The 17613-nt window shown below is 52.4% G+C and overlaps 8 protein-coding genes across 8 annotated transcripts; 3 read left to right on the forward strand and 5 right to left on the reverse strand.

Moving 5' to 3' along the window:
• Positions 1-63: 63 nt before the first annotated feature.
• Positions 64-276, forward strand: COCCADRAFT_85431 (uncharacterized protein; the record flags this gene model as incomplete). The annotated part of the gene is made up of 1 exon (XM_007710010.1): positions 64-276. A coding segment is annotated over one exon (213 nt), but the record flags the coding sequence as incomplete, so codon positions are not given.
• Positions 277-497: 221 nt separating this feature from the next.
• On the forward strand, positions 498-1811 carry COCCADRAFT_1596 (glycoside hydrolase family 47 protein; the record flags this gene model as incomplete). The annotated part of the gene is made up of 1 exon (XM_007709945.1): positions 498-1811. One exon carries the CDS (start codon positions 498-500, stop codon positions 1809-1811), a length of 1314 nt encoding a protein of 437 aa, XP_007708135.1.
• A 571-nt stretch (positions 1812-2382) lies between these two features.
• On the reverse strand, positions 2383-3239 carry COCCADRAFT_85362 (uncharacterized protein; the record flags this gene model as incomplete). The annotated part of the gene is made up of 3 exons (XM_007710011.1): positions 2383-2646; positions 2698-3129; positions 3186-3239. 3 exons carry the CDS (start codon positions 3237-3239, stop codon positions 2383-2385), a joined length of 750 nt encoding a protein of 249 aa, XP_007708201.1.
• Positions 3240-5819: 2580 nt separating this feature from the next.
• On the reverse strand, positions 5820-6188 carry COCCADRAFT_58341 (uncharacterized protein; the record flags this gene model as incomplete). The annotated part of the gene is made up of 1 exon (XM_007710012.1): positions 5820-6188. A coding segment is annotated over one exon (369 nt), but the record flags the coding sequence as incomplete, so codon positions are not given.
• Positions 6189-6803: 615 nt separating this feature from the next.
• COCCADRAFT_85334 (uncharacterized protein) lies at positions 6804-7557 on the reverse strand (the record flags this gene model as incomplete). Its single annotated transcript, XM_007710013.1, has 2 exons — positions 6804-7349; positions 7390-7557. The coding sequence occupies 2 exons, from the start codon at positions 7555-7557 to the stop codon at positions 6804-6806; spliced, it is 714 nt and encodes a 237-aa protein (XP_007708203.1).
• Positions 7558-8478: 921 nt separating this feature from the next.
• COCCADRAFT_1599 (uncharacterized protein) lies at positions 8479-12442 on the reverse strand (the record flags this gene model as incomplete). Its single annotated transcript, XM_007709946.1, has 2 exons — positions 8479-9514; positions 9570-12442. The coding sequence occupies 2 exons, from the start codon at positions 12440-12442 to the stop codon at positions 8479-8481; spliced, it is 3909 nt and encodes a 1302-aa protein (XP_007708136.1).
• A 62-nt stretch (positions 12443-12504) lies between these two features.
• Positions 12505-12873, reverse strand: COCCADRAFT_85260 (uncharacterized protein; the record flags this gene model as incomplete). The annotated part of the gene is made up of 1 exon (XM_007710014.1): positions 12505-12873. One exon carries the CDS (start codon positions 12871-12873, stop codon positions 12505-12507), a length of 369 nt encoding a protein of 122 aa, XP_007708204.1.
• A 2373-nt stretch (positions 12874-15246) lies between these two features.
• On the forward strand, positions 15247-17218 carry COCCADRAFT_33271 (uncharacterized protein; the record flags this gene model as incomplete). The annotated part of the gene is made up of 2 exons (XM_007709979.1): positions 15247-15936; positions 15989-17218. 2 exons carry the CDS (start codon positions 15247-15249, stop codon positions 17216-17218), a joined length of 1920 nt encoding a protein of 639 aa, XP_007708169.1.
• Between the last annotated feature and the right edge of the window lie 395 nt (positions 17219-17613).

Here is a 17613-nt window from a genome sequence, read left to right on the forward strand (position 1 = left end):
TCGTTCCTTGAAAACTCTCAATCATCATGCATAATCGCAAAGGCTCCCTCCCTTTCGGCCTATCGCCAGCCAGGTCACGAACCGGTACACGGTGGTCAGGTCTTCTCCTATTGGTCTCCCTCACCATTCTTCTTTTCTACAAGTCCAACCATTCTTTCTGGTTTCTTTCTTCTCAACCATATGAACACTCCTGTTCTACCCACCTTTCAAACCCTTCTGTATCAACCTCATCAAAGCATAGCTTCTACAGGACTACTACCCAACACTATGCTGTAAATGCCCTAGCACAGCTACCATGGCCAGCAAGTGGCCATTCATCAAGAATCCAGCATAAATTCATCACCGATGCATCCTCGTATCGAGAGACAGTTGTGCGCTCTCGTCGTCATGCCGCAGTCAAAGCAACATTCCAAAAATACTGGAGTGCAGAAAGGGATGCAGCAACAGGTACAGCAATAGTTGAGAGTTCACAGTCGATGATGACAGACCAGACCACTATGCTCATAGAAAGTCTCGAGAACTTTTGGATTATGGGATTGACTGAGGAGTTCAAAGAAGCCGTCGCGGCCATGACAGAGATAAATTTCGAACCACACGACCAGATAACTAGCTTACCACAAACGACGCGACTACTGTACGCTCTACTCTCAGCATACGACCTTCAAAAGTGTCGCGATAGTCGGCTCCTAGAAAAAGTCCTCGAGTTGGGCGACATGCTCTATACCTTCTTCGACACTCCAAGCCGCTTACCTATCCCGTCCTGGAGTGCAACAAAAGTCGCCGACGGTGTGGAACAAGAATTATCGGGAAATGCCACACTCGCAGAACTTACGACATACAATCTAGCATTTGTCAGACTGTCGCAGCTGACAGGCGACATGCGATTCTACGACGCTGTAATGCGTGTCACAGATATCCTCGAATCGCAGCAAAGCAGCACCAAAATCCCCGGTCTCTGGCCCGCCGAAATCAACTTGCAAACCTTCGACCTGACTTCGCACAATACCTTCGATGTCAATGCCGCATCGGGTCCTACATATGCACAACACGCCCTAATGCCCCGTCTCCTCGCCGCCGCGCCCACTTCATCACCCTTCAGCAGCATGTCCGCAAGCGCCCTTGACGCCATCATCCAGCACATCCTCTTCCGCCCCGTAACCCCCACGAACGAATCCGTCATGATGGCCAGCCCCGCATACACCTCGCAAAGATATCACATAACCCTCACCCACAACCTCGACATTTCGTCATGCACTCTCGGCAGCACACTCGCCTTGTCAGCAGCACTCACGCACAACGATACCCATCTCACCTACGCGCGTCTTCTGACCGAAGGCTGCATATGGACAACCCTGCACGCCCCTCCTTCTTTCAACGGCAACATGATGCCAAAGAACTTCTCGATGCTAGCCTGTTCATCGTCGAAACTGAGCAACAGTGACGAAGACTGCTCGTTTGACCCCAATGTGTGGCCCGAACAAGAGTACCCTGGGTTCGAGAAGATATGGGATAAAAAGGGGCCGAGCGTGCGGCCAGAAGTGGTGATGAGTTTGTTTGCTCTGTACCGGGTTACGGGAGAAGAGAGGTGGAGGGAGGTTGGGTGGCAGATGTGGAAGGGTGTGGAGCAAGTTATGGAAGACAAGGTTGAGCAAGCGCTTAATGGCGACACTGAAAGAGATGACGAAGAGTTCAGGATGACGATGCAGACACTCAAGTACTTCTACTTGCTGTTCAGCAAGTCCGACATGTTGAGCTTGGACGAGTGGGTATTTCCAAGCGATGGGGGTATCTTGTGGGCAGGCAATGTATAAGACATGAGATGAAGGAGAAGCATCACAAGCCTAGCAGGGCCATGAGGTATTATCATATCGTAATGACATTAATGCCTAACTTGTCTCAAGGCCAAGAGTCATATACACATACACAATGGATATTGAGGATCCATCACCGAGGAGCCCTGGCATCCTATCGGCAACCAAAGAGGGCCCTCCTTAGTGCGAACTTTTACGGTCGCACTCATCAACGCGTCCTCGCGTTTCATCATCTGTCCAATAAAGCAATCTCGGTATCGTCCCCACACGCGCCTCCCGCCAACGCAATCATACCCATCAAAAAAAGAAAAGAGAGAAGTAAAGCCTTCAGTAACCGGATTACTAAGAGATGAAGACTGCCCATGTACAGATGTCTAATCGTGACTGGGGATATATGTTGTAGAGTTTTGGGAAAGTTTGAGAGGAAGGAAAAGAAGCCCACCTTTGAACACCATGCAATGCCGCAAAAAAAAAGACAAGGTTGAAGAGAATACCCAAGTCATAGCCATGTCACCTGGAAGCCAGGTGGTTATTCAAGGCTGATGGAGGAAAAGATTGTGGAGAGAATTGTTCAAGACTTGCGGAAGTCCGACAAGACTGGGTAGATGAGCTCGAACGCCTGGTAGATTTCCTCACGGACCTTTGCTCCGGTGAGGACGATCTTACCCGAGACGAAGATAAGAAGAACGATCCTAGGCTTCATCATACGGTAGATGAGACCAGGGAACAGTTCTGGCTCGTAGGACGAGAAAGTGTGATGGCGCGAGGCAAGACCCTCCAGACGGATGGGGAAGCGAATGTCGCAAGAGCCGACAATGTTCTGGATCTTAAAGTCCTGTTATAAGTTAGCATTGGGCTGAAACATGGTTAGTGCGACAAGACGTACGGTGAACTTGGCACTGAACCCCAGCTTCTGGATGATCCGCGCATATTTGCGGGAAGCAAGACGGCTATCATCTTCAGACTTGGCACCAGTGACGACCATCTTTCCACTCGCAAAGACCAGAGCCGTTGTCTTTGGCTCACGAATACGCATGATGACGGCAGCAAAACGCTTGGGGTTGTACTCGGCGTTGCGGGCGTGAAGAGCAATGGTCTTGAGATCAAGGCGAGCGGAGAGGTTGACGGTAGCGACAATGTTCTGAAGAGTAGGCACGATACCAGAGGGCACTTGACCATTCTGGGTATCAGGAGTAGCCGCGGGGGTAGCAACACCGTTCGCATTTTCAGCGACTTGTTGAGTGTTGTGCTCAGTGGAGGGTGCAGTCATGTCCAAGTTCGCGCCTTGAGGGTAGGAGAGAGAGCCAGGGGCGACGAACTGGGAGACGAGGTTAGAATGGCGCGGCAAATGAGTGAGACATCACAAGAGCTTACCGTCTGAGCCTGTGCGGCGGTGGACGGATGAGAGGTGAGAGAGTTTGGATCCATGATGAGATTATTGATTGGATTTGGAGCGATAGACGCTAGTGGAGAGATATAGGTATCTTGACAGACTGCGCAGGTCAGAATAGAGATCTTTGCGACGGCAGCGACGGTCAAGAGCGGGCGGACTACGAGATCGCCTGGATAGAGCGAGGTCGGTCGACGCACGGGGAGATGGGGTCTGCCTATAGGCTAGGTGGAGACGGTACCGGAGGCAGGAGAGCTACAAGCGAATGTGTCCCTCGCGAACGCCGACAAGACTATTGTCGAGCAGGTGATGTGGTAGTGGTAGTGGTAGCAGATGAGGCTGTCGCAAAGAGGACGGCCGGGTTAGTGTGGAGATTAAGTGACCAAAAGCGTAGCCAGTAAGCCTTTGGCGGGGTAAGTCGTTTGGTCGACTGGGGCTGAGGCTACTTCGCAAGGCTATCGCAGGCTGGATGAAGCTAGCGCCGATCGCAGTATCGCAGTCGCCTAGGACCTCTGAGAGAGTGGATATGTGCAAATTGGGCACACCGAAGCTTGTGGGTCGCAAGTATTAGAGGGCGCGCAGGTGAAACTAGATTGAGTTCGATCTGCGGCGATGGGGGCTGAGAGGTTGCGGTGTTGCGACAACGGCGGGCAAGGCGGAAATCTCGTCAAAAAGTTGGGGGGAAGCCGAGTACTTATAGTCGCAGGCGGCGACGTGCCAAGCTGCTAGAGCGGCGCTAGTGGGCAGGGATAGGGCAGCGATTGGGGGGCTTAGCGTCACCTTTTGGGTAGCGAGAAGATTTTGCCAGTGAAGAAAAGGGGGCTCGCCAGCATCATGCAACTCGCCTCTTCCTTCACCTCCTCTGCCCGTCATCACCGCCATCCCATTGTCCATCATGGCCAATCGACTACTTATCATCATGCACCCGCCCATGTCTGCACGGCACCACTCGTCCCGCTGTCCATTGTTACCAGCACTGCAGCACGCCGCACGCATGTATATTGCACAGCCTGGCGGCGTCGTGGGGGCGAGAGCAGTTTGCGGTTGCTGGACTGATCATCATGGCAGCTTTGCTGGTGCCTACGAGTACCAGCCATGACGACGCACTGACCCGGATTGAGCCAAGGCCCAACCCCCAGCCCGTCCACTCGACCCCCTCGCCTCATTTGCCGCCCTCTGGCCACCTTGCAACGGCGCAACGCGAAAAGATAAATTTTTCACAGCAGCACGACCTGATGCCTTTTGCTGCCTGCCCTGCTCAGCTGCGGTGCTGCCGCGACCTGCACCCCCCTTGCGACTGGTGCGACGGCCTACGCCCCCCCCTGCTTTGTTGCCGCGTGTCGCTCTGACAGCAGCGCATGAAGCATCGACGCACTCGGCGTCGCTGCGAGAACGACAGCATCGCGTCGCTTTATACACGGACGTGCGACACATGTCCAGGCAGCACAAGTAAGTAGAGGCCATGTGGGGTGGGGTGCAAAGGCGTTGGCTGCTGGTGCTGGCACTGGCTGGCACTGGCTCGCCGCCGCATCTGGGGTGCCATGCATCTTTGCTTCGCTTATGTGTGACTCACGTCTGTGCTGACCGGAAAGAAAAAATGTGCTTGGCTCTGTTGCTTCTGTTGAACATATGCACTTGCACGTTTGTTTTGCCCATGCACACTGCAGCTCCACGTCTGCCTACTTGTCTGTAGGTCGCTAACCCCGGTGCCAGTGCTGACGACAATCATGGCCTGCCTTCATGGCTCATGGCATCTTCCAGGTGTCACCGACCGGTGAGAGCAACAAAGCCCATGTATAGTGTTGGTCAATCTCGTCATGATCACGGGTTCAACGTAACAGGGTCACCGGTCGCTTTGCAACGCTCCATGTCAAAAGTCAAGCATGAAAGCCGAGACACTCCCGCATCTGTCATGCAAGAACCCAGAACCTCTGCCCCGGATTTGCTTGTGACGTGGCCAGAGCTTTTTTCTTTGCTACAGTTTGCACATCTGCACGCTATTTGTATTCAGGCCATTTACTACACTGTAGTAATGCTGTATGCGGCCAAGCCCAAAACACCATGCGTTAGGGCTTCGGATATCCCGAGACAGTCACAATCCTCCTACTCCACTACAACTACTCCACCGAGAAGCAGACTTGCGCTAAAGCCACACTCTTCTTGTTCTGGTGCACAGCCACCAATCCATCAGCGCTCCCTTGTTTGAAAATCCACATTGATGGTATACACTACCATAGTAGAACGGCCCCACACCTAGACTACAGGCTCTTTACTTGTACCAAAAGCAGCCAAACAAGCACCCTTGAGAGTGCGCCACAGATGCCACCACCTGCCCATCATTTCTTGTTTTCCATGTTTACTTGTGCCGTCCTCCACCATGTCTTTCGCCTGCGTCATACCATCTCGCTCCCCCGCACTATTCCACCTACATCCCCATACCCATCCGCCCACTCATCTCCTCCATAACCATGCCCATCCCCACCAAGCGCACTCCGCACAACCGGCTCGCTCGCCTCCCTAGCCTCCCGCATATCCAGATATCCCCTCAACGTCAACAACAACATCCTATCCCCTTGCTCACTCTCACCACCCCTGTTGTATCGTTCACGCCCTGGCTCACTAAACAGCCGATCCCGGCACATGGGACAAGTATTCTGCTTCTGCACCCACGTCTCGAGGCAGTCGTAGCAAAACGCGTGCCCGCACCGCTTAATCCGCATCATCGAGTTGCTGCGCGATGGCTTGCTGCGTGGCCGAAACAGCACGTTACTGCTGCTCTTGTGGCCCGTCGAGTAAGTGCGCTGGTAGTAGTAGGTCAAGACGAACATTCGAGCTGCCGTCTTGGTGTTTCGTATGCAGATGCGCAGTCCGCGTGTTGAGCTTGTGCTTGCGATTGTTTCGTGGCAGATGGGACATGTGCAGGTTGAGCTTGTACTATTAGTGCAGGGTTCCGTGTCTTTTTTCAAAAAGGCGGTTCGTGGTGAGTATAGCATTTTCTTTTCTTTCGGTGGGTATTTATAACCCGATAAAAAAAAAGTGGGTTGGAAGGAATAACAAAGAGAAAGAATAAACAAAGTCGCGAGTATTTGATGTAGAGGTAAAAGATAGACTAGTATTTCAGCTGAATGTACGACCATCAGCTCCCCCCCTCCTTCCCCTTTATGTAGTGTCTACGATGGGTGGATGGGTGCCGGATTACTGAAGTACATTCCATGGTGCACCAATGCTAGCGAGGGGGATTGGCGTTAGGTTGAGTGGGTGCGATGGATCTCGACCTAATGTCAGTGTAAGAAAGGGGTCTTGGTCGGAACCTGGATTCTACAGTTTGCGTAAGCTGAGCGTTGGAAACACATTGCAAGACATGGGCACTTTAAACGATGAGAGATATTTTTGTGTGTGTGTGTGTGTGTGTGAAAGTTTTGATTTTTTTTTGGGGGGGGGGTGGCGTCATGGTACCCAAATGTGGGTGTTGTAGCGTTGTATGCGTCTAACGTGTTGATCAAGCATCCGAGCAGTTCTCCATCCGATATGTAGTCTTTTGAGTTGGCTTACTCTGGATATTCTGATAATTCCAGCAGCTGTTGTGTAGATTTCGAGCCCAGTCACTCTGAAGACTCTGAAATGTCCATATCTTCTGAACCGCCGACACCATCATGGCCCTCGCCTTCATTCTCCCCCTCGTAGCCCTCGTCGTGGCCCTCGTTGTTGTAGCTCTCGTTGTTGTATCCCTCGTTGTCATCTCCCATCTCCTCATCCTCATCACCCTCCTCCATCTCAACAACCTCCCCCTCCTCACTCCCATCCCAAAACTCCCCCTCAAACATCCCCCCTTCTCCCTCTCCCTCCCCCTCCACCAGATCAACACCAGGAGCCCGCTCTTCGCGCCCCCTCCGCTCAACCCACCTCCTCCACATAACCCTCTCAATCGCCGCGAAAATCTCCCACTTCCTCCACAGCCACCTCAACTTCTTGTACACAAACGCGACGTCGCGCTCCGTAATCTCCTCGTCGGTGGCGTCGAACAGAATGCGGTTGCACACCGGACACGCGCAGCTGATGTCGAGCCACGCGAGCAGGCATTCTTTGCCAACGATGTGGTTGCAGAGGTTGATGCGTGTGGCTGGGTGCGGAGCGCGCTGGGGAATTGGCTTGGGGAATTTGACACGGGGGGGCTGGTAGTTTACCTACATTGGATGTTGCTTCTGAAGCTGTGGATGGCGGCTCTGAGATGAGGCCCGGGTGCATGGTGAGAGGGAGAGTGCAGATGGTGCAGTTTTGGGAGTGATGGTGGAGCGAGGGTTGGATTGGTGAGAGACCGAGCATGACGAAGGCTTCTTTGCCTGAAAAGAGAGGCATGGTCTTGTTCTGTGGGGATGGATCTTGTTGCGGTGGAGTTGAGTTCAGTAGAGGGTTTTTGGAAGGTTTTTTGTTGTTGTAGGATTTGTGAAATGGAAAATATAGGGCAGTGAGAGTGAGAGTGAGAGTGAGGGTGATGCGTTTGAAGATTGTTACTGGGAGACCAAGTGACTGCAACACACGACTATGTTTACATCTTTTTATCGCTGTCATTACTGATGGGGAATAGTTTTGTCAATGGTTTTTGTATTCGATATGGGCTTCACGGTTACTGAGGTAAATTCTGATTTATGGCTTTTATTCATGGTTGTTGCACATGGCAAGCTGCAAAACAATCGCGCACATATACAGTAACGTAAATAACATAGTGAATTTTCTCATCTAAAATTACACACAAGCATAGGAAATCGCGTTGCGTCTCGCGGTAGCTTCACTTGCATAGTTCTGCTATATCTATATAATTCATAATCCGTAGTGCGCTCTATCAGTATACCATCTTGTTTTCAGCACTGCATCGCTTTCTAAACGATTGAATCTTGTGTAGATGATACTTTGATAGGTTAACACAGAATGTCCCCACTAATCATCACTGTCACTATCGAATTGTGAAGGATTATACGCGCACTGCGGGGTTAATATTCCAAAGATAAAGCAAAAGTCCAGTTCAGCCACCAGGCAGATCATTCGAAAGACATCGCATCATTCAAAAAAGATCGTATTTCGAGATGAATGTAATTAAGTACTCATGATACTATGATGACATTTCGCACACCATAAGTCAAACACTACCCTAAATCCCCAACCAAGAAATGCTGTCCAAATGCTCGTCGATGCATTGATTCATGACGCTTACGACAACGCCAAACCCAGTAAGATACAAATGCCAACCACACCGTCCTCATTATGCAAACGTCAGAAAAATTACTCAAACCCACCCCCGAGATCACTCAATACACTCCTCATGCCCTTCTTCCTCCCACCTTCAACCTTCTTCCTAAGCGCCTCCTTCCTCTTTCCTTCCTTCTTCTCCAACAACTGCCTGCGCTCTGCTTCTCTTGCTTGCGCATGGATATTGCTGCGTCCAGTACCGCCTCTTCTAACACCCGCTTCCTTGGGGGCTGAGGCAGAAGCACCACTGCCACTAGAGCGCTCACTGCTGATGGATAGATTACTGGTAGCCTGGCGAATAAGTGAGGGCACGCGGAAGCCTGGTGCAGTAGCCACACGCGTCGAGTTGTGGAAGGCCATGTTTGACTCTGCACTTGCAGTAGATTCTTCGACTGTGGATTGCCGACTCAAAGTCAGGCGGTCAATGATTGGCTTTCGCTGAGGAAACTGCTTGCTGGCGTGTATCTGCTCCTTGTCTTCCTCGGCATCTGATAATTGTGAGTCTGGGATCACAACGCGTGGGTCTTCGATGAGCTCTGAAATAGAGTGCTTGACGTCGTCAGCTGTAAGAGGTTTGCGACTTAGTGCGTCAGACGCAGCCGTGCGGCGCATGTGTGGAGGTGGACGGTTTTCCTTCTGTGAGCTCTCAGACTTGCGTTTCAACAGGCTGTTTTCTGACGTAGAGAGGCTCTGCGAGTCTGGTATGGCAATGTCATCGTCTTGGGTTTGTTGTTGGGACTGAGACTGTGGAGAATCCACATCCATCTCCTTCTCAGGCATATTGAGGTAGTCGTATTCACCGTCGTCAGCAAAGTCGGCAAGTGTGTTGAAGAAGGCCTTCTTTTTGTCGTCGTCAGCGAGGGCCTTGACCTTTTGATCCTGCAACAAGGCGTTGGTCTGCTTTTGGAACGCTGCACGCTTTTTGCGCTGGCGCATTTCGGCTTCGTCTTCAGAATCGGACATGTCGAAGCCATCGTAGCCACCTGCATGCCTACGTAGACCACCTTTGCTTTGCATTTTCTTGTAAAGCTCGGCAAGCTGCTTCTCATCATCTTTCTTTGTCTTGTCGCTGCGATGTGTTAGTACTTGACTTTATGAACTATGAGACACGTAGTTGTACTTACGCATAGAAGGCGGCGATTTGGCGTTCGTCGACCTTGACATCGTTGTGGTCAATCATGGCCTTCAGCTCTTCATCCTCCTCTCCCTCTTCGTCGTCACTGGCACCTCCAAGACCAGCATATTCATCCTCAGACTCCTCGGCCTGCTCCATAACAGCTTCCCTTGCCATGCTGTTCTTTTTGTCGAATTCTTCTACCGCCTTTGCCTTCTTGGCCGCCTGCTGCATCTTTCTGAAGGCATCCTTGCTAGGCTTAGGTGGCCGCTGAATGTCATCTTCACTTTCTTCCTCTTCATCATGATCTTCCAAGTCTTCCTCTACGTCAGAAAATTCTACAGTCATCTCCCGTCTTCCGCGTTGAAGTTTGCCCTTTCTTTGCTTGATTGGAGACTCGGCAACAGCCATCATGACAGTGTCAACTGTGGATGGGGGCGGGGCGAGACCTGCTGGCGAACGCGAGAAGGAAAAGCCGGCGTCCTGGGTTGGCTCAAAATCATCTGGTTGTGTCTGCGAGAAGGTAGGTGAAGTCTTGACCACTTGGCTAATACCCAAGTTCAAGTTGGACTCGGGGCTAGTTCGTGACGGCTTTTGTGGCGACACTATGGATTGGCTGTTGGCAACCATGAAGTCTGATGCCTGGCTAAAAGGCACAACAGGCTGAGTTTCGGGCAGGTTTCGCAAGAACTCGAGAGAATCTTGCTCGGTGTCAACAACAGGTGCAGACCGAGACTCCGATTCAAGCTCGGCCATTGTGCCCGCGAACATTTGCGTGAGGCCTACATCAGCGTTGGCTTTCCCGAAACCGAAGGCGGCCATTGCGTCGTCTTGAGTCGCTGCTTGGGTTGGAGAGGCATTTTTGACGGTTTCGGTGTCGCTTTCATCTTCATCTTCGATGACTCGATTGCGGGTTCTGTTGACCGTTCGCCTTCGAAGAGGTACGTTTACGTCATCGTCTTCCATGTGCACATCTTCGTCATCATGAGGTGTTTGATCCGTCTCTCCTGGCTCTTCATGCTCATCAGCCATTTTCTCAACAGGCTCGTCAGTGTTTTCTGTTTGACCGCTCTCAGCACCATCAAGAGTTTCGGTTTCTTCGTCTTCGGACCCAGAAAGCTCGATTTCAGCTTCTTCTTGGTTCTCATCGTCATCGTCATCGTCGCCTGCGTTTTCCTCTCCACTTCCAATATAATCGCCGTCTTCCTCGTCGCTAGATGGAAGTTCATCTAACGTTTCACCATTTTGCTTGGCCTCGTTCTTTTCTCTCTTGGCGAGCTTGAGGTCTTCCTGTCTTTGCTTTTCGAGCATGGCCACCATGTCGTCGATTTCCTCTTGGCGCTTTTCTCTCTCCTCTTCGGTTTCGGGGTTGTGGCCTCGTTTGATGAGGTCGGCGATTCTCTCCTCTCGAGCTTTGGCAGTCTGTTCACGGGCCTTTTGAGCCAACAAAAGCTCCATCTCGCCACGAGTGACAGACTTTTGACCTTTCTTGACCTTTGGAGGGGATTTTGCCAATTGGGCAAGAGCACGCAGGTGTACGAGGGAACCACCTTCGTCCTTTTTCTTGACGGGCAATCGATCGAAGACGGGGAATCTGCTTTTTGGCTGTTTCACAGACACATCACCGTCTGAGTCTGAGAGCTCCACCATATCGTCATCCCGAGCAGTCTTTGTATCTGTTACAGTATTTTGCTGCATCGACGTCTCTTTTTGTTTCATCCAAGGATGCTCTGGAAGATGTTGGAACTCTGGTGCTCTTCCTTTGCCCTTGTCGAGCTTGGCGGGATGTGGAGAGTGAATGCCGTTCTGTGTCTCTGACGCCATATCAATCGTCTTCTCATCGCTCGGCACGGCGTGCATTTCTACGTCGTGTTCTTGTCTTGATGGGCTTTTCGGCTGGGCATCATGCACTTGGTTCACCTCTGCGTCGGAAGAAGTCAATGCCGAGCTTGGTTCAGGTGTTGGAAGTGCTGCGGCATCGGTATTTGGTGCTTGGAAGTTGAACTTTTTGAAAAGATCCTGAGTTGTGAAGCGTTTTTTTGTCTTTGCCTGGTGCGTAAGTTGCATGTTGCGACTGATGCGCTGCTGGTCCCGGGCCATTGCCTCCATGGCTTTCTTGCCAGCTTTTCGAGTTGGCTTGGCTTGTTGGGTAAGCCGTCTGCCGCTCTCGTCATCTGTGTCGCTTCCAGAGCCCTCTTCGCCCCGGCGCCGCGTGGTCTTATTGGACCTTTTCTGCTGTGCCTCCTGCTCTTGTTGTTTTGCCAGTCTCTCCTCACGGATACGTCGTACTCGCTCTTGCAAATCTGCATTATGTGCGGGCTGTGATGATTCCGAATCGGTGCCGGCGTCTATTACTGCCCTAGACTTGTTTTTGATTGGCGAGGGATCTGGGGTGACAAACAGACCCGGTGATGCTGTCCGTGATCGTAGGTTTGGCGATGGCGAAGCACGAGGGCTCACGGTTTTTGTTCTTTTCGTAAACGACTTGCGAACGTTGGCGCGCACAGGCATTTCGTCTTCGTCATTGCTACTTTCAACGGTAGCAACGACATGTGCGCCTCCCTCTGCTGGTTGTAGAGCTGGTTCAGCTACCGCTGAAGTCTTGCTGGCAGCCAATCGTTTCTTCATAAGTTCGTATGCATCTTCTCCGTCGCTCTCCTCTACATCATTGGCTATATCTGTGTCCAACTGTGGGCGTATTGGCATTGCGAGGGGTTTTGACAGGGCAATGGGAGCATGTGGCTCGTCTTCAGATGCTGAGCTGCCATTATCAGACTCAGCCTCGCTTTCTGAAGACTCGGCTGTGGGTTTCCGTAGTGCTGCGAGGAGCTTCGTTCGGGGCTTTGCGGACGCGTCCGGCACGCGTGCTGGTGAGTGTGACATGAGCGCTGCTATCTCTGAGGACTGTTATATTGCTTCGATGCTGGCAGGTGGTTGTTGTCTGACTAAGTCGGCGTCGTGAAATGCGGGGCACGACGGTGTGAAGTTGATATCGGATGGAGTTGCAAGGCGTGTGGAGGGCCGGGCAGACTGTTGGCGAGAAAGCCCAAGGCCAGAGAGTTGATGCAAAAGCGTCTTGGCCTCTTCGTAAGTATCAGAAACGAACAGCGATGAATTGTGTGCCCGAGTGTGGTATGGTCAATTGCAGCCGCATACACGCTTGGACTGCGAGCGTGATTTCCCAAAGTCACGATACGTACGCGACGTGACGTGACGCGACGCGACGAGTTGGACGGTCTAACCGCATGTGGCTCCAAAGTGGCGCTATACCAATTGGGCCATTTTCGATCCAGCACTACCTCCACCACGGCCATTGTGCTTGACGCCATCGATTGTAAGAGTCGTTGCATCGCAGTAGGGAGCCATTTGCATGATCAAAGCACACATACCATGTCAACACATACTCGATTAGGCCAACCGTCTTTCTTTTCTAGTCTCACTCGGTTGGAGGCTACTCCAACAGACACGCAACCGTGTTTGTCACTCAAACCTGTGTTCGGGTCTGCTACTCCATGTAATAATACGCCACAGGCCCTCCTATTCGCTCACCACCATCAACACCACCACCCACCATTCGCTCATGACACATGTCCACCTACCATTGCACGTTTGGTGTCAGCATATCAGGCTTTGTTATGGTGGTGGTTTGGCAAGCTCCGCGCACACCGGGCCACTCGATCCGTTGCCTAGCCTCTCACGCGTCGACTTTTGTGTTTTATCCATTTACCCAAAATTTCGATCGCTGGTCCACTTCGTGTTAAGGCATCGGATGACATCCACCGTCCTCAATGTCGCCTCAGCCTAGCCTCTGCTTTCGCTCTTATCCGGAGCGGGGCGCCGCTTTCAGATAGACTCAGCCACCGAGCACGCCGTCGTCCGCCGGCAGCATGAATGCATACTTCCATGCAATCAATCTCTCTAATTGCCTCCCTTCCACTCCGCTGCCCGTCCGAGATCGATCACCGACCGATGCCAGCACTGGGATTTTCCGTGAAACATGACGCCTCTTCACGCCTACGCCACTGTATACTGTACTAAGCAAGTACACAGTATACGCCGGCCCGCTCGAGCTTTGCTCCGACTCTGCGAATTTCTCGCAATTGACAGCTTGATGCTGTAGGTGACATGCGGGCTTGAGCAGCAATTCCCTCGCATAAACTCTGACACTTCCCCGGCAAGAGGGCGTCGAGGCACACGCCGCGCATGTACTGCTGGATGCTGTGCCGCATGACTTCTGCATCTCCGGCTTACTTTTACACACTACACTATAGAGCGGCCGTCAAAGCCCTCTTTACACCACGCATGTTTCGACTCATGCAGGCCGATGGTCCAAGCAACCCGTAGTCGTTGTTTTACAGACGTCTTGCCTGTTGTGAGCGGACCATTGCCGTGGGCCAAAAATAGGACAGCTTGCCCTCACCGGCAGCAGTACCCCAGAAAGACGGTTGCTAGTTAGGCAGATCCTGCAAGGAATGCTTGATTGCAAAAAGGTCTCCCTGACGGACACGAGCGATCATTCGACGTTATGCGGGATCTGCACGAGTCCTTGCCTTATCTCGCCTCTGGCAGGATGACGACAGGTCCGCTGCTGGCAAAGGGAGCCTGCGCCCCATACACACCTACATATGCAACACGTGATCATCAGTTCCACCCGGCGAACCTAAACCACCGCCAGTTCTGCACCCGTGGGGCCTAGAAAGCACCCGTTGCCCATTACTGTCCGTCTTGCGTCTGCGTCGATGCCCTCGCGTGATACTGTTGCAAGGCACCAGGTGTGCCGTATTTGTTCTGCCGACGCAAACCATTGTCTACGTCTCCCTCTCCGTCTCCTGAGCAGCATCCAACCCAGCCTCCTACGCAGCACTGCCACAAGAGCCACCTTTTTTGCATACACACATCCTGAGACGCCCTCGGATCAATGTCCGAGTATGCACTTTTGCTACGGCACGATGGATCGGTGATGGTGGGGTCAGTTGGGTTTGCATCATGCCTGATGCAAGCGACGGCTCCAGACGCTCTTTAGGCGTTGGAGAGGCATCGAGCAGGGTTGGACGGTACAACAGCTCCCAGATGGCGAGCAGATGCGCGTTTCACGTTGCGTGCTAAATTACCCCTGAGCACGCTGCCCTAGGCTGGAAGCGCTGGGGTCCCTGCAGCGCCGCCGCGACGATCTCCCTTTAGGACCATCAGGCGGTTGACGCGTCGCCTCCCGACGCTGCTGCTGCTGCAACGCTGCTGCGTGTGAACACTGTACTGCTATGCCCACCAGGGCGGCTCCCGCAGCCTCAAAGAAAAAAAGTCGCCCGGACCAAGAGTGTGCCTGTATGCCGCAGCGGCAAGCGTCGATCACGAGCGGGCGTTGCAGCAGCCATGGAATTATGTGCCTGCATGTGCCAAGGCAGTCTCCTAGTGCCCTCTTGAAACCCATGAAACAGGCCACGGATCTTGCTCTTCTAAACAAGAGCCGTCCGTCTCCGCCCGGGAAATTGGACGATCAATGTCTTCCTGACGGCCTAAGATCCGAGCTTATACCCATTCGTATATCGTCAAAAGCTTCTCGAACGCTTCCATTTCGCGCGCACTCGCCTCCCTTTACATAGCGACAACACTGCTCTGCCCGCCCAACACGGCCCGTGAACCCCAAATCTCCGGCATGATACAGGCTTCTGCGCGCATACTTGGATAACATGGAGGCCGACGAGTCTCAACTATACCAGTTCAGCACTCCTCAGCAGAGTAACTCGTTCAAACGACCGCGACGCAGCCTGCAAGGCTCCACGCCTTTGACCAGCGTCACCGAAAGCGTCACCTCATCGCCCCGTCACTCGGGACAGAGCCAGTTCGCGCCCCAGCTCTTTGATCATATCAATGCGCTCAAACATCTCGACGACCAACAGATTCTGCAGTTATTGTCCGTTGCGCGCAATGGAGGTCAGTCGGGTTGCATCTATGATGCCCTGCCTTTTACTTACGCGACTCTAGATGGCATGCGTCGCTCAGGCGCCGACAGGTCGTCAATGTCGACCGTTGGAAGCCGTGCGTCGTCTTATCTGAGCGTACCGTCGAGCAGAGTCCCCAGCATGCTTTCGGATCCGCGTTCGTCAATCGCATCGACCGACTCGTCGTACACGCACTACAGCGCTGCTTCGTCGCGCATGTCGACCGCGTCTTCTCGTCTTTCCACAATCTCTACTACGTCAACACCTGCACCCAAGAACTTCGCGTGCACGTTCTGCGACAAGGCGCTCAAATCGAAGCCGTACTGGAAATCGCACGAGGAGGAGTTCCACGAGCAAAGACTTACTTGGAGATGTCCAGACTGTGAGCAAATCTTCCACGCTGGAAAGCGTTTCCGCGAGCATCATACCAAGCTTCATGTACGTCAACTGAGTAACCGTGTCCGTGACCTATGACTAATATTCAAAACAGGGCTGTGAGCATTGCAAGCAACCAAGGGAGAGTGGCCAGCCAACGAGTAGGAAAGCATCTCCATGTGTGAAGAAGTACGAAATTGTCATGCACGACAAGGACGCTTGGGGATGTGGCTTCTGTGCCTCTCTCCTGACTACCTGGGAAGAGCGCTGCGAGCATATCGCACTCCATTTCGAAGAGAAGGGATCGTCAAAATGGAGCTTTACTAATGTTGTTCTCGGTCTGCTGAAGCAGCCAGAGGTGTCCAGCGCCTGGAACCAGATGATGACGGAACGGTATGGAGAAGAACAGAACTGGCCGTCGTTGGCATGGGAGTCGAAGAAGTGCAACCGTTTACGATACAAGCTCGAAACGAAATGGGACACGCGCGTTTTTGACATTGAGAAGTTGGTGCAGGACACCTTCGACTTGGCGGAGATCGAGGCCAAAGACGTTGAATCAGCAAGCGAAGCCACTCCTGACGTTTCCGAATCGAACGATGCTAGTCAGGGCGAAATGGTGGAATTCAAACTGGAGGCTTCTGACTTGGCGCCTGACTTTGGAACCGATAACAGGCTCCACAGCTCACACGGCCTTCCGCAGGAGCAGATGATGATGGACATTGACCCAGTAGAGCCTCCGCAGACGATGCAGCAGCAAGAGATGGCGCAGTCACAATGGCCTGTTAGCACCGATATGTCTCACGGCGGTATGAGCGCTGCGACCGGCATGGATGGGTTCAACGCATTCGACACCAGCATGACATCGATGTCGACAGACTTTTCTCAACCAATGGCCCCAAATTTTCAGCCACAATCACAAGGCTGGCCAAATGCAGGCTTTTCATCGACACCTGACCTCCTCAACTACCAACAACAAACGTCGTACATGGACTTTCAACAGGCCAAGGAAATCGTTTCTGTACCGACTTCTCAGTACGCCAACTTTGCGCACTACCCACGGCAAAGCCTTCCGCCAAACTTTCTTCAACAGCAGCAGCAACAGTCGCAAGCCCCTAGTACGCCAACGTCGCGCCGTTACGTCCCAAGGTTGATCAACATATCGAACAACTCGAGCCACCGCGGTATCCAGATGGACCAGCCACCTCCACCCCCGCCGAAAGATGAGCACCAAAATCGATTCTCGCGGCTAATCATGAGGCGGCGTCCCAGCAACATTTCGCAACATAGCCTAGCATCTCACCGTGAAATGGGCGGTACATGGGGCGACGAGCTAAACTGGGGTTAAACCTTGGAAACCATCCAATAATCAATATTCCAAGACATATCTCATCAAACTTGTCAGACCGGCTGGTCCGGCATTGGCACACCCACCCTCCTTTAAACAACAAAAACCTTTCAAAAAACACATACATCACCGCAAACAAGGTGACTCCGAACCTCGCTCCGATACCATCGAAGCGAGCTACACGTCACCTCAACGGCACCAACCCCTGACCCTGCATCTCTGCAGCCTTTTCTCCTTACGTACACAACAGTCACACGCACGTCTCCTTTTTTATTCATTCGACCTAGCAGGATAGGATTCTGATGGGGTCAGAGGACAGTGAAGGAAGGAGAAGAGGAATATACCCATTTATGCAGCGTCTTCTTTTTGGATTTTTTTGACATTTTTTTTCAACC

This window comes from Bipolaris zeicola (assembly GCF_000523435.1).
Source record: "Bipolaris zeicola 26-R-13 unplaced genomic scaffold scaffold_13, whole genome shotgun sequence".
Lineage (NCBI taxonomy): Eukaryota > Fungi > Ascomycota > Dothideomycetes > Pleosporales > Pleosporaceae > Bipolaris > Bipolaris zeicola.